Here is a 22,860-nt window from a genome sequence, read left to right on the forward strand (position 1 = left end):
TGGTGAGTCAGAAAGTGCAAAATCATTTCTTTGTAATTTCTATCAAAATGTTTTTGTCCTATAAAACAAAATATGCTCACACATGCTAACATCAGCTAGTACAAACCAGTTTGGTGGGGATCTAATCTTTTCATCCATCAAATCAAATTCCTCCTGGCGTTATGTCCCATTTCGCTGGAAATATATCACCATATGGAAGATGGAGACTCTGGAGATGATGTTTCAGCTCCACTTTAAATGTGAAAAACAAACAGTAGCAGCTGTAAGTAGGAGCCTTTTGAGACTCAACGTTGCTGTTTATGAGAGAAGATGCTTCGTGGTGGACTTTACAGTTGGGTTGGAATGAACATATGTTATTGATGCAATCTGTTGAAATGTGTCAAGATGCTGCAACTACTCACAGTCTTGGATATAACTATAAGAAAAAGCAGGTCCCGACCTTTCAGCTCAGCCTGATGGCAGGATGGGACCAACAACAGGACCTTCAACCAGACCGGTGTTGGACACCACCCAGCGTGTTGTTGTGAACCTAGAGCTTTTGTTGTCTGAACCTAAGTGTAAGTAGTTATTTTAAGCCCAACCATGAGGCCTTTCCTAAACCTGACAATACCTCGAATTGACATCCTTAGTTTGAATGTCGGCCATGTACATAATTTACAAGATTTCAATTTTGGAACTATTTCACAAACTGCTGTGAGACTTCTCCCAACCACAATACCTATTCCTGCGAGTGGTGGGCCAACAGGGCCTGGCCGAGCCCCATGTGTCAAGGCCAGGGCACCAGATGCTCGCTGGTGAGCTCCCTTCTCAGGTCTGGCTCTAAATAGAGGACCCGGTTTCCATTCTCAGAACGGCTGGCCAAACGGGTTAAACGGGGCCAGGTGAGATGGTTCAACATCTGATCAGGATCCTCCTGGACGCCTCTCAATTTTCAAGGCTCATCCAACTGGTAAGAGGCCCCGGGTGGACCCAGAGCACACCGGAGGGATTCTATAGGCTCTGGCCTGGGGACACCTCAGATCTTCCCAGGGAGAGCTGGAAAACGTTGCTAGGGAGAGAGACGTCTGAAATACTCTGCACAGATCTAACCAGCAAAATCATTATCTCACTAGTTCTCAATCAAACCTTTTATTCATTGAACTCTGATCAGATTTAAGGAGGCTACATAGCTGCAACCTGTGGCTTCAGCTGCAACTGCTCCAGTAGCTTAATGCTGTTCGCCTCATTATGGAGAATCACTTATGTAATTTGGGGACATGACTTAATACGTCAAAGGCAGTCATTAATTTGATGGAACAAATTAGTAATTAGTACACAGGTTATTAATTTGAGGTTATAATTTGGAACAGTTTATGTGCACAACAGATAAAAGACCAAACCCTGATCCCTGCTGCTCCTCTCCAATATCTGCTTATTCACTATAAAGCGCACAATGTTGACTTAACAACACTATCGATACTATTAGTGCTCTAAATCGTCCCGGCATGTCCGATACTATCTGCTAACAACTCCACAATGCTATAGTTAACATTTAATTACATTTCTCCCGTTTCGTGCTGCCCATACAGAAAGCTAGTGCATGCCCTTCATTATAGAATGATTTCAGATGCAGCTACAGTTTCATGATAACGGAATAAAAGAATGAATCTGCTGTCCGAGTCAAAACCTACAAAACTCTGGAACAAGCAGGTAGATGTTGAATGGAGATTGTTTTGTCAGCTGAATCCGAATAAACTGGATGAGAGATAATCACAGTTGACACATCATTTATTTTTTCTAATGCACAAAGCCACCATGGTTCATGTTGTGAAATCATGGGTCAAATAATAACGTCACAACAACCGTAACACAAATGGACGTTTGTTTTAGCATAGAACATGAACACCTGTTTCCTTGGTGAAAGTCCTGTTTTATTACCCGTCCCACCAGCGCCTGCTGGACTTTCTCTTATTATTATACCTCTTAACTTTCATACCATGTAACTTTCAACAATGGATGCTGGGTTCACTATGCGCGATCATCAAGGTATCGGTGGTTTGCAGTAATGTGTGATGCCGACATGTATTCAGGGCTGTGCTCAGCGAGGTTAACACACATATAGCCACAAATGTGTGAAGAAAATGTGGGCACACATCCAGTCTGTTTCTCTCACATCTCATCTAAGCTCAGAGTCCCACAGCTATGTGAGTATATCAGATGCCACCTTCCCTCGGGCCCTGATTCCAGCACAGCCTCTGATTAGATATCGGACATAATCCAGACAGCGGCGGCACACCTCGCCACCTCATCAGACTTGTCACTCAGTGTTATCCCCAAACACACATTCACATACACACTCTGTTGTCTCCAGTCCAAGGTCAGCCTCGCCTCAATCCTATAGAAGACCCTTTCTCCGGTTGTGCCTGCCTTCTCAAGCATGAGTGAAGAGACTCAATAACCGCTGTGACCCCTCACTCACCCTTTCTTTCTCAGAAGAAAGCTCTTCTATCTCACCCTGCAACCATCTTCATCGCACATTCCTGCATCCTTCCCCCAAAGTGTGTTGTCTACATGTCCGTGCCCGTTCCCTTGGACTCCCAGGAGGCCCCTGCTGCCCCCCCCCCCCCCCCCCCATTGCAGTGCAGGCATTAAAGAGATTGGTGGGGTTGAGCTATTGAGGCGAATTAGACACGGTCAACGTAGCCATGGCTGGACCAAACCCCCCGAGGGAAGACGGGAGACGTTGAATAGGATGGGAATATGGTGGCAATATGCATCTGTGGAGCGGTTGTCGGCATTCATCACCGTGTTCTATGGTCGGTTTGATTTGTTAGTTTCATTAAACAGGGACGCGTGTAAACACACATTTACCGAGCTGCCTAACCTGAACAGTGAGATGAAAGTGTGTAATGAGCTCGGCTGCGTTTTGTTCTGTTTTAAAAACCTGCTTGATTTACGCTCAGAGGCACCGATCTCCTGTTTAGTTCCGGGAGGAAACAGGTGTTATTTCCTTCCGCTGTAATTCTATTGGTATTCCTGAGCCATACGAGCTAATGATGAGCGAGGAGGGATCGCAGCAGGCTGTGTAGGAACACATTTTTCACGCACTTGAAGCTCTGGAGGGGCTTAACTTTAAATCCTGCTAAAAGATGCTTAACAATGATGTCTAATCACTTCTAACCAATCAAAGAAAGAAGAGATAGATTCCTCCTCTGGGAGCCTCGCTGCAGAAATTACCAATTAAATGTATTGTTTGCTATTCGTGATGACAGATTTTTCTAAAAGCATTGTTTTTTTTTGATCCGCTGGCCACACAGACTTCCTTCCTTGTCTCGCTCCGGAATGGCTTTTCTTTTATACGGGGGGAGATGCTTCCCAATGGACCAGAAGCAATTTAATCCATTTCCTAATAGATTCTGATGAGATCGGGCTTAGGGAGTTAGCGCTGGGTTTAATTAGAGGTGCTCCCCGGGTTGAAATGAAGAAGCAAACGGCTGGCAGAGGTGCAGTGGACTCTGAAAACTCTGAGAAACTGTCTCTTGACTGGTGGAACAAAGAAATGGAGATTTCCGACCAAATAAGGAGCGATAAGAGAGAGATAAAAATGAGATAGCGTTGAAGGTTTTACAGCCCGTACGAGGAGGATCGACACACGCCGGGGAATTGTGATGTGCTCTGACAATCACAGGGATGCATTTAGCAAAGCAGTAGTTAAGCCTCTTTCCCTGCACTGGAGGCACTCTTTCACCTCCTCTTTGGCTGGAGGTGAACGGTAACATTTGGAGCGGTGGCTGTCGGGATGAAGCATCTCCTGACGCCACAGTTTCAGCCAAATGAACAAGGGGAGTGTTTCAAGTACAAGTTTCAAATGTATTCGTCATTCCAGCCACATCTGCCAAAGCACTTACATGGGAACGGAATTGCATTTCTTAGGACTTGTGCAAAAAGGAGAAACACATACAAACAGTTTGAAGACGGTCACAATTTTAAAAATGAGGAGAAAAATAAACTCAACAATAAGTCAAATAATCATTTCTTCATCAACCCAGAGCATCTCTACTGCTCTGAAAGCCTCTCTGAGCTTTCGGCTAAACGGCGCCATCAGGCCGCCATCAGCCGGATTATCTAATTCTTAGAAGCAGAGATAAGACAAACCTTCACCTGCAAGCAACAAACGCTTGATCCAACGTGTTTCCTCTGTATTCATGCACCGCTGATAAAATGTCATGGAATCTTTCTGATCTGTTCTGGTGTCTCACCCACAGAGGTGATCAGAGACAGACAGGTGAAGTGAAGGTAACGTCTCGGTGGTGAACGACACGCTAACGTACCGACACATTCAGTGTTTTTATCTGAGCAGACCAGAGACCAAGCAGTTCAACCAGATCCTCATTGTTCCCTGTGAAGTTCACAGGAAGTGATGTCATAGCCGCGGTGTGTTTCATGTGAAGGGGTCACTGCACCAGACTCCATTTAAAAAAGTATAGTCATCAACCAGCTTTAAAAGTGACGTGTGGTGGATGTGAATTCATCACTATTATGATAGAATGAATGTTTAATTCATTTCGTTTGATGAACATGAATTAATACCTCTAATACCTCATTCACAATGCATCTTGTTTACATTATGAAATGTCATTTAAAGAAAACTGAATGTTTACATCATCAGCTATTTTAGTAGAGAAATGAGCTTTCGTCGATTATTGGTCACTAATTAGAATGAGGTTTTTGGATTCAAGGGCTCGGTATGGAAAATGTTCCAGCCCTACCAGCCCTCCTCCTCACAGCAACAGCTTAGGCGTGACCTTTGAGATGGTTGACTCGCTGTCCTGTAGCTAAATGTCATTACCATTAACATGCATCTGTACCCTCGTTTCAACACTCGCTTGCATACTTCAAGCCTGTCATTGTCCTCGGCACTTCAATCCCTCGTGGCGCGTTGCATCAGCGGGCGGTCTGCCATCCAGCTCCCGCCTGGAGACTGTTTGAGTCCTCTACACTCAACCTGGTTCCCGCTGCATGACTACCAACTTGCCGCTCTGTTGCCATAGATACACACCGTTGGTTTGCCAGGGACTTATAAGAGCCTGTGCTCAGGAGGGGTTGAGGTGGACCGGCTGGGATCTGGATAAAGAGTGGAAATGATCGTTTGTTTTTATACTTGTTTATCTGGGTTGAGGCTTCCAAACCGATCCTAGCATCACGGCAGTGTAGTCTTTTTTTTTATTGGGAGCCACTGGGAGGAAAAACAAACAGGTTGTTGTTCTGCCTTAGGTTGTTTATGACAGGCTGCACCACGCTGGTGACATACTGATGCAGCACACCTGAATAGGAAACACACCGCCTCCAGCGCTGCAACAATCAGGTCAGACTGCCTCTCTACTGTAAGTTGCCAGACTACACATCTGGAGGCGAGAGAATACTTTTACTCCCATTTTGTTGTGTTGAGGTTGTGGTACTTTATATCTTCTTTTTTATTCGATACACTTTACTTCCACCTACTATTTCACTCAAAGTGGATCAGCTGTAGTTACACTGCAGATTTACTGGTAAATCTGGTAAATATCATGTCTCTATAATTCCTCAAATCTATTTTGAAAATGGTCCCTGAAAAATGAGAAGCATTACATTCACAAATTCTGACCAAACCGAGGTTTTGACTTTTGATCAAGCAATTAAAATGCCAACACAGTAATAAATAATAATAACTCGATATGAAATGAGTCCACTGAAGGTCATTCACACAAGTTTTACTCTATTGTTAGTGAAATACTTTGGGAAAACCTCAGAAAAGCATCATGTCATCAGCAGCAGCTGGAGCGCCGTGTCACGGTCAGCCTGCTAACCCATGTGTTCATGTTGGTACTTTAGAGAAGAAGGAGGTTGTTGGTCAAAGTGACTCGAGCTGCAGCAAAATGATGACGTTAAGTCGACCTGTGTGGGGAACGACTATGTCCATGGAGAGCTATTCTGGCTCATGAATGCAAAGATGGGCACACCATCATATTAAAATAATAATAACTAAACATGTATATGGGTGCGCACACACACACACACGCACACACACATGCACACACACAGTAAACCTCTCTCGTCACTGAGCACATTATTGACAGAGATGTGCCTGAACATCCTTTAGTCCAATCCACACAAGTAGCTCAGCATAAAGTGCACCTTTAATGGACTCGTTGTATCCGGCTGGCTGTCTGAGTGACTGACAGACAAACAGTGGCTCAGCCTCTCTGTGTTGATGTGACGGCTCGGCCGGTGGTATGGATCGTCCCGACTCCGTGCTGACAGACTTGCTAATCCAGAACTGGAGTATGTTGGATGGACTCGAGCAGGCCTCGTTGGAACAAACACAGGAGTGTGTCGGTTCAGACCACTCGCTGTGACCCAGTACGAACTGTGACCCAGTACGAACTGTGACCAGCTGTCCACGGCTGGAATTATTCTAGTTTTCACAGTGTGTGTGTGTGTGTGTGTGTGTGTGTTTGAGGCTATGACTGGACTTTCTACCGATTTTTCTGACATCCACGTACTAACCTCGTCCTGCTGCTGACAGTACTCTTCCCTCTGTGTGTTCCTGCCAACATCCACCAAAGTCTGGATTTACAGCAGAGTGCCGGTCGTCTGTCACGATCTCCTGCCCTGCCTGCTCTCCGTCCGGCTTTTACACTAATGAGAGTCAGTCTTTGACTTTCAGGACTCAGTGATTTAACGAGAAGCAATCACCTGCCAAACTCTGCTGCAGATGACAGAAATAAAAAAAAGGAGGCGTCTGAGGAGGGGAAACTCACACCTCGTAAGAATAATGTTTGTCTACCTCCTTTCACTCTCCACTGTCAGGTGTAGCAAACATGAAAATGTCAGGAAAAAATGTATGTCCGTCGAAGCAATCATTTCCAAACAACTATACAATTATGGCTCTACATATATTATACTACTGGAATTGTTGCATCAATGTTGTAACGATCAATCAGGAGATGCTAACGTTGGGATATGATCCAGTACAGAAACCGCTAAGTTGCAGCGGTGTCACTGCTATTCGAATAGAACAAATATGTATGATTGAAGAGATTTTTATGAGTCATAAAGATGCACCGTGCACGTTCTGACAAAGCATTTGACCTTGTTAGAATTCATTTGCGAGACATTGTACATCAGTTTGAATACAAATGACTCAGACTTCCAAATGAAATGACTGAATTCTCTACAAACTGCAGCCATAAAAGTGTTTTTCTTCTCAGAAATCTACAAATATTTGCATTTTAGTGCAGTTTCAGTTCTGAAAGTCAGACTGGCATTGTGGAAAACTGAGCTCGACTTTGGAGTGGCTGGTGTTGTCAGAGATCACACTGTAATGTGAGCTTGCCAAGTTTTTGGTAACAGGAAACCCAAATGCAGACAAGCAGCAAATTGCAGTTAGTGCTAAAAGGCAGATTACCTGCTTGTCAGGCTGAAAACCAGTCTGTAAATCAGACCAGGCATCAGCTCCCAGTTATCCATCTCTTCTGCCGTCCAGTCAGCATTAAAGCACCGATAGTCAATTAGAATTAAGATAGTTAAAAGGCTTTTATGGGGACACCTACATGTTCTGTTGGTGTTTTCAACAGCTGCCGTCACTACGAGCAACCACAGAAACATTCACAGGGCTCCAGACTAACTTTTTGCATTGGTTGCACTGGTGCGCCTAACTTTTTTTTTTTAGGTTTTTATGGCTCTCCTTTTACATAATGACACCCCCTTATGGCCTAGGTTAACTGCAGCACCATCAGCACCCAGAGCAACCCTTTTCTCCAGCCAATCTGCACACTGATGCCCAAGTGCAGCAAATGCTTGCTTTGTGGCAGCATAAATTCCTCAAGAATAAAAAGATCATACAGGTCACTAGCCTATAGATTGCAAATGGAAAACTGTTTATGTGCCTTAGCCTAGCCTAATTATATTTTTACTTAGGCTATTCATTTTTAATAATATTAGGAATAGGCTACTATACAATTTCCTTCATGATGTCTCATGCTGTAATGTGGGCCTTCAAACACTGTGCGTGTCCATGCTCCACCGGACATGTCCAATTAACATGTTGACCGGCCTCCCTTTATGCAAAATGCAGCAGTAGACAATAACGCACTCCTTCGTAGAGACGTCTGTGTCGCCGTCGATCATGAATGACGTGTACGTGGCGTTTCCAACCTCCGCAGCTGTCTTGTTCTTTAGTGTGTCGGCATTTTTTTCATCAGAGTAATTTCGGATTTAAATTTAGTGAACGGCAACTCCTCCTTTGCAATATTGTATGCAACGTTGAATTTTATAATCATTTCAGATTCCTCAGCGGACGTGATTGATACAGCCTGACGCTGAAATGCAGCTGGATGAGGGGCCACTTTATTAACACACTTATCACGGCACGTAGTATGCTTTTTGGACATATTGCGCTTTTTCAACGTCTCGATGCAAAATGTTGTTGACTCTTCCACAAACGCACTATTACCGGCCATATTCTGACCGCACTCCCGACAATAAAAAAAATCAGCCAGGGAAATTGCTTCAACCAGTCCTGTCTGAACGCATATTTTTGGGCTTTTTAATTAGTCTCGGGGCGAGGCTTTCTGCCTCTCTTCATTTTCAAAGAAAATCGAAGCGCTCAGCGTCGAAGCGCTCAGGAGTACCTGCTCAGCTCGCTCGCATTTTTCGAACTGACACAATTTACAAGAGATGCTGCGCTTATGATTTTTTTTTCACCCGAGCAGCGTTAGGTGCACCAGTGCGACCTACAATTTTTTTCAGTCGCACTCCTACAAATTTTGGTCGCACTCTGGAGCCCTGATTCAGGGTCATAACACCGTCCCTCACTAAACCAAAACACCAGTGTCTATAAACACAGACTCTATAGAAGAAGTCGACGTAGTCATCCTGATCCATCATCGCCCGTTGGGTTGTGGACTTGAGTCGGGCATTTGGGGTTTTGGCCGTTGCCAACCAGTGAAGGAAGTGACCATATTTGGACTGTGGAGGAGCGAAGGGTGGATCTGAGGAACTCAAGCAGAAGAGTGGCACCCCGAGCAGCAACCTTACCAGGGGTTTGACATTCTGTACATGACTGCAGATAATCAAGTGACTTGATGCTCGCAACGTTACATAACAAATATATGTGGACACTGAATGTTAATTCTCACTGACAGCACACACATCTTGAACGTCTATTTTTATATTATTATCGTTTATATTGTTTGGTGGTTAATCTTTTTTCATAGATTTACCAGTGAGAACATCCACCTTCTGTTGCCAAACTGCATTCTCACACCAATGTATGTTATTATTGGTAAATAACTGTAAAAGGGTCAATATGTGAATCAGGAAAAATAAGAAATGATGCAGGGCTTGAGGTTTTCCCAGGTTTTATCTTACCACCGGATCTGAAATACAAAGAAACATGGTACAGACGTAATGGGTGGCATCATCTAGACTGGATGGCACACTCAACATTCATGTCTGCTCTGTAAACAACAAGCAGCTCTTTGAAAATCAGACATCTGGCTGCAGGAGTGGCGCATGAGGAGTATCCGCTGTGTTTGTCTCTATTGTTCAGTCTGGATGGATCAAAGAGGAAAACATGGAAAAAGCAGGTGCATGGTTAAACTTGTTGTTCACACAGAAACCTAATTTTTACACGAATCTGTATTAATGTGAAGTAGAGTTGTTGCGAAAGCCTTACAAGCTGGTATCGTGAGTACGTGAACCTTCACGCCGATCTGATATCACCGATCTGATGTCACGTCATCATATCAGCTCACACACACCACACGGGAACACCTGTCACTAATTCCCTGTTGTCCTGCTTGGCTAATTAAGGGAGCTAACCGCTAACGTTAATGGAGGTTGAATTGAGTTACGGTACATTATAATGTGTTAAAGTTCTGTTCTGTGATTCCACTTTTAAGTACTTGTATCGGATTGGTGTTTGACCAATATGCAAGTTCAGGTATCAGAATTTAGGTGTCAGAAGGTGTTTTGAATGTAGCGATGGTCTTCTGACACCTTAACAAACCCTGAAGTGGACCTATGTTTCGTGAGACCAATCTCCAGCAGACTTTTTAGTAAGACTCAAACACAATTGCTCTTAGATTATTCAAGGACACAGTGAGAAGTATGAGTGATCGACCTCGTCTCACGGCAGTGCATGAAACAGTCACAAAATGTAATTTATTGAGGTCATGCTGAGCGAGACAGATTGTCTGGGGGTTTTTCGTGTCACTTGGCACGACTACTTTTTCTGTAAGTCGGGATGACGTAACGCAACAAAACTTCTTAATTAGGTTTAGGAAAATCATCATGGTCGGACTTTAAATAACTACATACAGTTAGATTTAGGCAACAAAATGAACCTTAGATTCAGGGCAACAAAACCAACGATAGTTTTTGGCAATGAAACCAACATTAGGATTAGACAACAACACAAACGTTGGTTTTAGGCAACAAAATGAACGTTAGATTTAGGCAACAGAGCGAATGTTAGTTTAAGGCAACAGAACCAACGTTAGGTTTAGGCAACAAACTTAACTTTAGATTTAGGCAACAAAACCAACGTTGGGCTTATTTGGGCTTCGGAAAACCATCACACACGCGTCACTTCACAACAAGACTTTTGGACACGCGGTGTCACAGCAGTCTCAGGTTGAACGTTTCTATCACACCTGAGTTGCTACGATAGAGAGCGAGACTTGAAGCTGATGGATACATCACTGAAACTAGTCATTCTGGATGGTTTGTCAACATGGACCTTTATATGTAACTTGACGCCTGAATGAGTACTTTGAATGCTTCCACCGGGTTCGTCAGCAGTATGGTGGTTGGCAGTAGCTGGCAGTCTGTTGGCTCCACTGTGTTGGAATGACAAACATGGGCACTCCGTGCATTTGCCTAATTGGTTAGCAGCTGTAGTGAGAGGGATAATTGATTGCAGGGCAAGATGGTTGATTTGCAACTCAACCAAGCTAATAATTTGTTATTGATTGACGCATTAGAGAGGAAAACACTACAGAGACGCGTAACCCAGCCAAAGTGCTGCAGAAAGTTGATGCTCTCAGTTTTTAATCTCCTTAAATTATATTACACCTCGCTAAGCTAACATCGTGAGGCGCGCAGGGCGGCAGATGATGAACTGCTTGTTTCAGCTCAGCGCTGTCGACTCATATGTTCGGACTGGAGGATTGCATTTACTCCGGATGTGTGTTTTGTGTGTGTGTCTGCTGGCTGCCTGCTTGAATACTACTTGGATATGGAGGCCAGAGGATGAGTGCATATTACAGCTGCACCATGGTGGAACAAACTGTTGTAATATTCTTTTTTCTCCAATATATATTGCGGTATGAAAAAATTAGGAATAGGAGTAGAATTTTCACCCTACATTTTTTACATTTTAAAAGTAAATGCATCAACTTGCTGGACTTTGAGAGCTAAATTAAGACTCTCAATCTAGGAAGAAATGTATTAAAAACTCTGGTTGTATCGATATAAAAGCGATAATGACAGGACCCTCGTTTTAATCTGGGTCGGGTGGGTGGATTTCTTCATGAAACTCTGGCGGGCCGACCTCGACTGTAGGTCATTAATCAGAAATACTGGATTAGTCGTGAAAATAACAATCATGGGAGTTTTCCTTTGTATCAAGCTGCTATAGTTTTAATGTGACGTGTTTGCGATCAAGGCCCCGAGGCCGAAGAGATGATCTGCCCGACGAAAAAGATGTCAGTGTTCTCTCCCAAAATCACACTTTAATCATAAAAATACTCGTTTTTTTTTATAGTTTTTTAACTCCTTGTTTTTTTACTCTTGCAATTCGTGTATTTTATCTTCACATTGATGTTTTATTTTCTCTCTGTGAAGCACTTTGTTTTGATGAGTGCTCCATAAATAAAGTTTACTATTATTATTCATTTCCCAACATTGCGCGTCCTGGGATGTGACTATTGCACATGCGCACATCCCAATGCCCTGCTATGAGTCATACGTTGTTATGCATCACACAGTAAAAAAACAGGGAACGAACAGATGTGCAGACGTTTTCCTCTAAGAAGCCACACATTTCTGCTTCATCCACTTGTGGAAGTTTCGCTTCATTGAGCAGTCAACCGCAGCATTTTAATTTTAATCAGCCATTAAATGAAGTCCCAAAGTTTAATTGCATATTTTACATAATTATCTTGAGGTCACAGGTTAGGTATTTCTTCTTTCCGCTGGTTCTCTTTTTTTTCTGTGCTTTACTCAGCTTTACATGCGGCCATCCTCCAGTTACCCAGCATCCCTTCTTTGTCCTTTTCCCCCCAAATGTGAAGCCTTTTGCATTATTTTCTCCATCTCTTTCTGTTTCTCTATGCTGCATTCAGAGCCCACAGGAATTGGAAGTCGGAGAGAAGAGATGAAGTGACTCAGAGGGAGAGATTCTTTCCTTTGAAGCCAGGTATAAAAATGTTGCATTGTGTCTCCTCTGCTCCAGCTGTATCCCAGAGGCCCACCTTGGCAGTTAGAGGAGAGGTCATCACCATGACGGCGTCCTCGCAGGACTCCGCCCCCTCGTCCCTCTTCCTGCTCCTCCTCCTCCTCCCGTCTGTCTCCACGCAGGATTCGGCCGCCCCGACGACGCCGGCGTTGTTTGACCCGCTGGCCCAACCAGAGTGCACGAAGAAAGAACATCCAAAGGTTTCCATCCAAGGTCAGACATCATCTACAACTGCTTGTTATATAAACATATATATGTATATGTTATATACTGAGGATGTTTTCATGGACACAAGAGTGTAAAACCTGCCTATAATCAGATGTCTCTCTTACTGTTGAACCATGTCCCTGTAAGATTTCAGATCTTCTTTACAAACAGAATCTGCAATCATATGCAGATTCTGGAGGCGACGGGACACGATTTTGGTATCGGAAGTATTCTGGTTTCATTTAGATTTTTGGCTGGCAACATCTTGGTTGGCCTTCGCCATCTTGATTGCTGGCCGTCACCACCATGATTTTTGGCCGTGACCATTTTTTGCAAACAGAAGTGACAAGAGAGGGTGGAGCTAAATACGGCTGAACGCTGAATAAGACATTTTTAGCACCGAATGTTCCAATTAACTCCAGCCAGGGACGTGTTTCCCGCATGTCATCTCCCTCTCTCTCCCTGTTTCCACACTGTCCGAATAAAGGAATAGAAAGCCTTTAATGGCGCTCTTGCCAAAAAAATAATCTAAAAAAAAAAAAAAAAAAAGATGGAAACACAGACAACGCCATGGTAACAACCTGTCAATAACAAGGTAGCCCCGCCCTAAATCATACCATGCTTTCTGGTCTATTTGACTCTAAGTGGACCATAACTTACTATATGAGTTGAAATCTCTTGAAACTAGAGATTGAGACCATAAACTCATGTTTACAATGTTTACTGAGATAATAAATTAAGTGAGAACTAGGATAATTTTCTCATAGACTTCTATACAATCAGATTTCCTTTTGCAAGAAGAGGAGTCGCCCCCTTATGGCGATTAGAAAGAATGCAGTTGTTAGGGATCTTCAACATTGGCTTCCTTTTTCAGTTGCTGCCTGTCGACCTCACCAGTTTGTGTGAGAGTTTGTACACAAATGTTTTGATATAGTTTTGCTGTTGTTAAACCCGGCTCCATTTACTTTAATTTATTAGACGTTTCTCCTTCATTTTGTTCTCTGTGGAGATATGAGAGAAAAAAATACATTCTTCTTTTCATTTCTTTTCAAGATAACATGGTAAATTATTGATAAAGTGGCGCTCATTTTGTTCAAATCAAGGTAAAAAAACATTGATTTTTACCCGAAACTGTCAAAAACTAGTGATTATCAGATTTTTGTGTCAAGGCTTCTTCGAACCAACGCTCAGCAATCATACAAGGAGGAAGGGGTTCTCCTTTAAATGACCTTGAGTGAAAGATAATTAAACAAAGCCAGAACAGGTTCAGCTTCTGCTCTCGTCATGCTCCACATACACCTAAACCCTGCAGAGCAGAAACATTTTCTGAGGGTTGCCATGAGGTTCTCTGGAAGTTCTAGGTGATCAGCAACAGACCTGGAAGTTAATTTCAAAATAAGACACTGAATGCATTTAACAGCCATTGTCGGGGTGACCCTGGGGACAACGAAAATGGGGGTAAAAAATGACCGGATTTCTCCTTTAAAGTTTGATTGCTGTCAGGGTTTCAAATCTCTCTGATCACCTCTGGACAGGCAGTGAAATGGTGCACATATCTCTGTACATAAAGGCCTCAGACACTTTAAAATCGTTGGATGTGTCGCTGTTTACCAGTTCCTGTGTTTTCATATACAGGAACATTTACAAGCCGCTTTTCACAGCAACAAAATAAACTGTTTTCATAAACGTGTACCTGTGCCAGTTGCAATAAAGCCTCACCGTTCTGGCAGGCCGACATGCAGCTAGAGACACAGAGAGCAAGATAGAGGACAAGATAGAAATGATTGTGTGGAATAATGACGCTCGCTATCCAGCTTGTTCTTCTGTACAGTGGGCGAGAAACAAGGTCTTCCTTGCAGCGTGGAATGCAACAGAACAGTTTGGGGCTGATGAATCACAGATAGATATGGCAAAATGAAAGGTAAACACCCACAAAATTGCTGTGTTTATTTTTGAATGGCTCTGTTTGTGTGACTGAGATTGGAGCCCCCCCCCTCAAAAAAATTGCCACTGGACAGAAGCAGAAAATTGAAGAGGTGGCCACAAGGTTTTCTTGTGATTAGAAATATACTCTGCCCCCAAAACAATATGACAGAAATTTCCTCAAGACTTTTTTCCTCTGTTTTTGGGCTGCAGTGTGGTTCCCTGCCAACTCACTCATGTCTGAACTCTGATGGAGCTGAACGTGGAAACACAGAGCTGTGCTTAGGGCTGCACGATGCCGGAACAAAACGGACATTGATTATTTTTTAATTTTATAGTCTAGATTTAGAAACAATTGTGTGATCGAGTAGAATATGCATTCATAAACTCAGCGGTTTGATATGAAAGGTCTGTCCCGGTTGACATGGATCCCCGTTACTCCCGGTGGGGAGAGAGGCTCCTCCCACACAGAACGCGTGTTTAAAAAGTGTAAAACGAAAGTCCATCATGAAACTGGCAGGCCGACCTAAACTGTAGCTCATTAATCATTAATACAGGATTACTCCTGAACATGAGAATCATGTTTCCTTTTATTAAGCAGCTAAATGTACCTTAAATGTACCAACATCACACGTCCTGCGATGTGACTGTTGCACACACTCACATCACAGTGTCGATGCTGAAACAATGTACGCCGCAGCCGTGATAATGGCTTTTCCCATTCTCCACAAAACCGAGGCGAGGTCGCCTAAGCTCCAGGTCTTTACCTGCGTCCTGCTTCACCCACCAGGCCTCCAGATGTCCAGATTAGCTCAAGCTCCACCGCCGGGAGCTGCAGGGCTGCCGGCCTGTCTAAGCAGGCAGAGCAGGGACATTATGTGGAGGCAGCCGTATAGAAAAGGCCAGCACAATGAAAGTGTCAGCGAGAACCTGAGATTAGCCTCTGTGATTGATGAGCGTTTTATAGCGGCTTGTTGAAGTGCTACCTGGCGGAGACCAGCAGCCAGAGAAAGAGATTTCACACAGTGTGAATACCAACGACAGCAAGTGTTTGTGCTTGTTTCTGTTTTGGATTGTGTATGTGACTGCCTATCTAAGTGGGTTTCTGTGTGACAGTTAGTCGCTCTGTGTGTGACACAGTGTGATTTAATCCTAAACTGGCTGAAGGGGTCAGTCATCTTCCTGTGGCCCCTGAGTTCGGCCCCTCCACTGGAGCATGCTGCCTGCATCAAAGCTCCAGCCTCTGGTTTTAAGCCTCTCTACTTCGGCTCCACAGACACAAAACTGGATTTGTCAGATATGTCGGGACAAATTCATGAATACATCAATGGCTAGTTTTTTTTTTTTATGTAGATGATTCATCCTGAGTTCCTCCTGGCGTTGATAAAAAGATGCACTTTCTAAAAGTTAAACTGAGTGCAATCTGAAAATAAAAACTACCAGTCATGATTGATAGTCTTCAGAGTCTGTAAACCTGGATGGGTATTATAATCATTTTACTGTTCGCCTGCATTTGCATGTTCAAATAATTTTATTAAATATGCAATAACAGATTTTTGTCCTTTGGGGACAGTTGTGAAGACAACATTGTAACGCCATCGACTTCAAGTTGCTCATGAGTCTGTCACGGTTGTAATGAGCTTCCTATCGCCTGCTGCATGTCATCCAGTCTGCAGGCTATTGTCTAATAATCACTCCTTTATCTGTAACACACAATGAAAACTTATATAAACAAATGTCCCCTAAAAATGAACACGTTACTCAGGGCAACAGGAAAATAGTACTAACATTAGCTCACGGATGTCCAGCTCTTTTTTGTTCATGGGCCACATACGCCCCAATTTGATCTCAAGTGGGCGGGCCAGTAAAAGCATTGCATAAGTACCTAAAAATAACAAATGTTCACTCCAAATGTTTCCTTTTCTTTTAGTGTAAAGAAGTACATTCGGAAAACATTCACAATTAATGAATCCAGTCACAAAAAAGACTTTTGGCTTCGACTAAAAACAGACAACAATTTATCCTCTCTGTTCTCGGTTATTCTTGTAAGTTCTTGTGTTTTTGCCAAGAGCTTTTAATTGTGATTCTGAATGTTATATTCCTTGATGACTGAAAGATGTTGTGAACACAGAGAACATCGGCTTCCATTACTTTCTAGTTAAGAAATAGGAAGTCCACTTTTCTCCCTTTGACAAAGATATATTCCACCACTCTACTCCACTGTCTCTGTACTCAGAGACGTTAGTAGAGACTACTCCACCAGCAGACGCTCGACAGTGTCACACCTGTCCAGCTTTGCTGAGTAAGACAGTGAGACCCCCAGTGGACAAACAGGAGTAGATCAATGTTGACACTTTGTAAAGTCATCCAGTTGGCCGGATTCAACATTTGGCGGGCCGGCTTCAGGCCCTCTGGCCGTATGTTTGACACCACTTGCTTCTAGCTTCTCAAACACAGAAATTTTCACCAGATGCTTTGCAAGTCTCATGTGCCTGTGTGTGCACCTTAAGTGCCATTTGAGCCCATGTCCATGTCCCCATCTAATTCAATTCAATTCAATTTCATTTATAGTGTCATATCACAACAGAAGTCATCTCAGGACACTTAACACATTGAGCAGGACTAGAGTACACTCATGATTTCCAGAGTCAATACATTTTCAAAGTCCTAACATCACCCAGGAACAAGCGTTACAGCGACAGTGGCCAGAAAAAACTGCCTTAGGCTTTTAGGCAGAAATCTGGTGCAGCCCAGGCCCTTGGGTTCCAACTGCATTTGGTGTTGGTAGTAGTATAGTAGTAGTAGCATTAACAGTAGTGGTGGCATTAACAGAAGCAATAGTATCAGCAGTAGTAGTCCATGGCAGCAGGCACAGCCACGCCGAGATGGATCCATCCCAACCACGTCGCCATAGACCAAAAAGCAGGAGTAGTAGAGCAGCATCACAGCAGCAGGTGGAGCTACTATATGGTGTTTCCAGCTTCAGGCCAGTTAGCAGTCTGCATCGGACTCTGCTGAGATGCCAACTTGACTACTCTCGGGATTACTCCTGGGAGTCATCGACGTTATGTTCACAGAGCAACACTATCATTATTTGGATTTTGGATTTTTTGGTCACCCAATATAAAAAATCCAATATTCTCTTTCTTTTAGCTCTGTTTTTGGTCTCCTCCACCAACTCCTGAGGGAAATATCTGTCTTTCCGGCTGCTAAATGCTCAACTATGTTCACCAGCTTGTCTGTAACTGACTCTGTCAGCCGGCAGCTGTTTTCAGCAAAACATCTGCCTGCTGCAGCCCAGAACCACACAATGAGAGAAGTGAGAGTGAACCAAAACATACATAATTACTAAGTTTAGATACTAAACAGAGTTTAGCAATTTCACAGTGAACTAGACAATACGTTTAAAATTTAACGTTAACGCTGAGTGTAAAACATATATGTGTGTGGATTTAAGTATTATATATATATATATATGTTGTTGCAACTTTATTCCAAGAGACTGCTGTTAGTGTTAGATTAAGCACGCTCTTTTTCCTAAACCTGAAGGTGATTTTGTTGCCTCAACCAAACTTCCTGTGAAGACAAAAGTTTATTTTCAAAAGACCCTATGATGTAAAAAGTGTATTTTGATGAAGGACATCGAACGTCATAGTTTGAAGCTTTGGAGCACTGGCCAAGCTGCATTATTTAATGCACTGAAGTAGGTAGGTGTTGGAATTCTCACCAACAATGTTACAAAGAAGATGTGACGGGATATAAAAGCTGTAAGTGACAGCGACCATCATCGAGACAGACTTCCATCATGTCAGGAATCAAACCTCTCTCTACTCCGGCCTTGACAGCATTGCATTCCTCCAATCTCCGAGAAGGCACCACGAATGCTGCACGCTCTGCGTTTCTGTCGGCCGTTCTGCTGTACGTGCCATGGTCTCATGCCAACATCACCACAGCTGCGATGCAGGGATACGCCAGTGGAACCACGTAACCTCCACCCACAGGCACACACTGTACCAGCCCCGGATCTAGATGGATGATTGCAGCTCGCAGCAGAAGACTCGGGGTCTGATAAGAGCATGGCATGAGGGCAGCAAGTGGAACACTCTGAATATAGAGATGGAGCCTGTTTTTCTTTTTGGACTTTATGGAGTCGGCTGTGCATTGTGTTACGAGGCCCAGACAGCTGGTTTCAGAGCATATGTGTGTGTAAAGAGGTCAGTAAGAGAAATAGATAAACCCTGCGCCTTCATCACTCCCAGTGCAACAATATCCATCAAGGCAACAAGGTGTTTCATGGGGGAGAGCGTGAGGAAAGTAATGGTTGATAATAAGACCTTTGGCTCAGGCTTCGCGGAGAAGAGGAGGAGCTGTGTGATGGATTAGGTGACTTCACACCATCATCGGGGTCGTCTGCTCAAATCACTCTGAACAGAGACAAAGGAGAACAGAAATCGTGTCGTTGCCCATTTCCTTTTCAATTCTGTGCAAGTCTTGTCTTTTCCATTTGCTTTTTATACCCTCTCCTGTCAGCCTGAGCTATTCTCTCTGCCCGTCTTACCTCCTTCTCCTCCTCTTATATTCTCTTTCTCTTGTCACCTTTTTCCTCTTTCAGCCGTTTTTTATGCTCCATAATAAGCAGAAAATGTATAGCACACGGCGCAATCCTTTTATCTCTTTCATCGTTTGGGTAATGGTGTTGTCGTTAAGCCGCCGTGTTGCCACCTCAAGGGCTCTCGAGCACCATGAGAGCAATGTTCAGTGAGACACGAGCGTTCACTTAAAAGACAAAGTATCTGCCCTGCTTTTCTGATCTTATTTTACATTCTTGTCTCCCTTTGCCTTTGTTTGTGTTTCCCTCCTCATTCGTGATTACAGTCTAATTGGAGCGGTGCTATCGGGGCCGTGGTGTGTTTTTGCAGCCATCCATCAGGCAGCTGAATGGAGCTTAGCATGCTGCCGGGGCCAGCCTCTCACCCACTGATGGTATGTCATGATATCTGATGCTGGCCCGAGAGATAGCAAAGACGATGAGAGAATAGAAAACGTTTAAAGGCTTCATTGCTGCTTTAACAGGAAAGTGAGAAGGCAGCAGGAAAATTGCTCTGAACTTTCACAGTCTGTGCTGTCTCCTGCCTCATTGTTAAAATGCACTGGCATTTTCACATGTCCTCATGTTTGAATGGGTTACTGTCCTACTAAAATCAAGGTTGCAAACAGGCAACATTTCCTTGAATTTTCCCTGAATCGAATGCCAGCACCTTAAGGCTACAGGTGCATCACATTCAATTCTAGGAGCTCCAACGCTGAAGTGTCTCAAACTTGTATTCTCTATTGACCATCAGGGGGCGACTCCTCTGCATTTCAGTAAACTTTATATACACAAGTTTGAGGTCTCAACTCTAGTTTCAAGTCTTCTTTAATCCAGCATGATGTTCATTTAGTAAATGATGGTCCATTTAGAGTCCAACAGACGGACAGACAGTAAGCAGGGGATGCTTTAGGGGGCGGGGCTACCTGGTGATCTGGTGAGCTGTAAAGTTGACCTTGAATTATGAAGCTAACTTTGTTAACAGCTGCACACCAGAATCCAGATGGATCCAGATCCAGTAAGGTTGCTGCTCTGCCGCATGCGTTCATCAGATCCACCTGTCGCTCCTCTGCAGTCCAAATATGGTCACTTCCTTTCACTCTTTGCAATGGACAAAATCCAAGATGCAACGATAAAAATGCTGAATTCCAGGCTTCAAACCTGTAGTCCACAAACCGATGGGCGACGTCACCATGACTACGTACACTTCTTTTAATACAGTCTAAGGCTGGAACCCGATTAGCACTACCGACACAAGGAAAACACACAGATTAAATACACCGGGGAAGGAAGGTGAACAGTGTCATTGTTGTCTTGTTGCTGCTCCCTCTGAACAGTGCTGATGTGTTTGAATGAAGCCATTGCTGGACATTTATGTTACAGATAGCGATGTTTGAAAAATATATTCGTTTAACAGACAGCATGTCTGAATGTTTTTTTTTCTCTCCTCACTCTCTCTCTCTGAGATTATTACTCACATATCTGTCTGTTTTACTTCATAAGGACCAGCACATCGGTGTGTGAGATTGACTTGACAGCGTCGGATGCTGCTTCCCAATTGGTTTGTTGAGGCAGACAAACATCTTTACCGGCAGAGAAGCTGTTAGCCTCCTGGCCCCCAGCGCTGCTCCTCCTGTGGCTGCTCAGTCCCCAGTCTCCCCAGGCAGCTTCTCAGCTCAGCACATAACCCGCAGACCCCTCTATCTGAGTTCAGTCAAGTGGGAGGAGAGGGGGGAGGATGGAGTGATGAAAAGATGGGGGGTGGATGGAGGGACAGTTGTGCTCCACTGAGGCACTCTCTCCAACTATCGGCCTCTCTACAAGTGCAGCCACACTGAAAATGGAAAGTTAGAACAGCAGAGATAGTGAAGAACGGGACGGGGTGGAGACTGAGCACCAGGAAGGGTGGAGAGTGATACGAACTAGACCAACATTTTGGCCAGATAAGGCAGAGGTGTGAAAATGTCTGTCAGTGCAGGGAAAGTTTTGCTGCTTCACTCCAGATCTACAACAGAAAATGTTGAGGTGCTTTACACTGAATGGATATTGTATGTAAATTTGGATATTGCAGAATGGATTCATTCCTTTGCCATCATTCAGCCGCAGTTGTTATTTTCACATTTCAAGTAGTCTCAGGAAGAAAGAGTATTGCTGTCGGTCCAGCTAAATGTATTCAGAGTGCAATCATATAGCATGGGTGCTAATTGACACTGGAGGTGATCCTTCATTCACAGAATCATGTACCAGATGGCAGCCGATCTCCGTGTCACCTGTTTCGTTAGCGGTTCTGCATCGACCACTTTGCCCCGAAGATAACCATTTTTAATATTGCCTATTTTCAGCAGGTCGTCATCCCATTAGCAAGACATTGTGTTTTGTGTATTCGCCCGAAGGAAGGTGATGATAGACAGATACATTTGGTGCAATATGTGTCATTCATAGCTCATTAAACATGGCGGCGCCTTAGGGGGGAACTCAACTAGATGCCTGATTATAATGATAATGGTACAAAAAATGAATGATAGAGTGCAGGATGTTAATGTGTGAACATTTGCTGTCACTGCCAACTCGTCAGATACCAGTGCTCGGTCGGTGGCCCGAAACTTCAAACTATGACCTGATGGTGTCCTTCCCAAATAAACTTCCAACATACTTTTACTTTGGCAACAAAAGTACTTGGTTAGGTTAAGGGGATGATTGTGGTTTCTATTGTTGGTTGCTTATATCTTCATCTGATGTTTATTAACCAGTGTAGCATTACAATCACAGTACAGACCTTTACTCTTTTTGATGAATTTGAAACTAAACCATTAGCATTAGCAGCGCTCATCAATGTCACCCTTGGCCCAGGCAGCCAATCAAATCAAGCTTCTTTACCACGCCCTTCCTGTTTTGATACTGGCATCTGTTGCTTCTCAGTGTGATCCGTTAGATACGTCACCTGGCTCCAGATCAGCCCAATAGCAAATTCAGTTGGATTAAGCGTGTGAAAGCGGGTAGAGAGAAGTATTCATACTTAAAACACAACATGAGGGATTCAAATATTTTCACTGAAATGTCAAGATTTGGACCTCATTCCATCAACAACACCAGATACGGTTTTCAGCTGAACAACATGGTTTGGGGGTTAAGTTACTCTCTAAGTAACGCAAGGACTTGGTTTCATACGGGACATGAACAGCGGCCTCCTGGGTGAAGGTCCTGTGTTTGTTTGAAAGACAAAGTGAGAAAACTCCAGTTTGCTGAAATGTGGTTTTAAAGGTGATTTAAGTTTCTTCCTCTGCCGGTGGTTCGTCGTGCACTTTTCCTCCAGTCATACCAGAACTTCCAATGGATTTAAGGCCATTTCTTAACCTTTGCTCATACAGCCAAACTTCTTTAAATCTCTCTCGCCCACTCAGTGCCCTTAATGATACGAGTCTCTCTTGATCTTTATATCTGTCCCTGCTGGACTTTGTCTCTGAAAGCTTTCTTGGGTCTTGCATCGTGGGAGATAAGACACTGCCTGACTCATGCATCATTATTTAGAGCAGCATGGTCAAAGAAACAATAATTACAAAGTACTTCTTCAATAAAACAGTCCACTAATACTGTAAAGAGGACGAGAAAGCAGCACAAACAACAGGGGACTTTGATTGTGAAGCATTCATAGGAAATGAAA

The 22,860-nt window shown here is 43.6% G+C and overlaps 1 protein-coding gene across 10 annotated transcripts in view; it reads left to right on the forward strand.

The window, feature by feature from the left end:
• The window catches only part of sema5ba (sema domain, seven thrombospondin repeats (type 1 and type 1-like), transmembrane domain (TM) and short cytoplasmic domain, (semaphorin) 5Ba), a 198,935-nt gene that overhangs the window by 74,721 nt on the left and 101,354 nt on the right, over window positions 1-22,860 (forward strand). For all 10 annotated transcript variants that reach the window (XM_084022574.1, XM_084022573.1, XM_084022575.1 and 7 more), the window contains one exon: window positions 12,479-12,694. In XM_084022574.1, the coding sequence (XP_083878700.1) occupies window positions 12,526-12,694 (169 nt within the window). In that variant the 5' untranslated portion in view covers window positions 12,479-12,525. The remainder of the gene's footprint in view (window positions 1-12,478; window positions 12,695-22,860) is intronic.

This window comes from Eutrigla gurnardus (genome assembly GCF_963514095.1).
Source record: "Eutrigla gurnardus genome assembly, chromosome: 12".
Taxonomy (NCBI): Eukaryota; Metazoa; Chordata; class Actinopteri; order Perciformes; family Triglidae; genus Eutrigla; species Eutrigla gurnardus.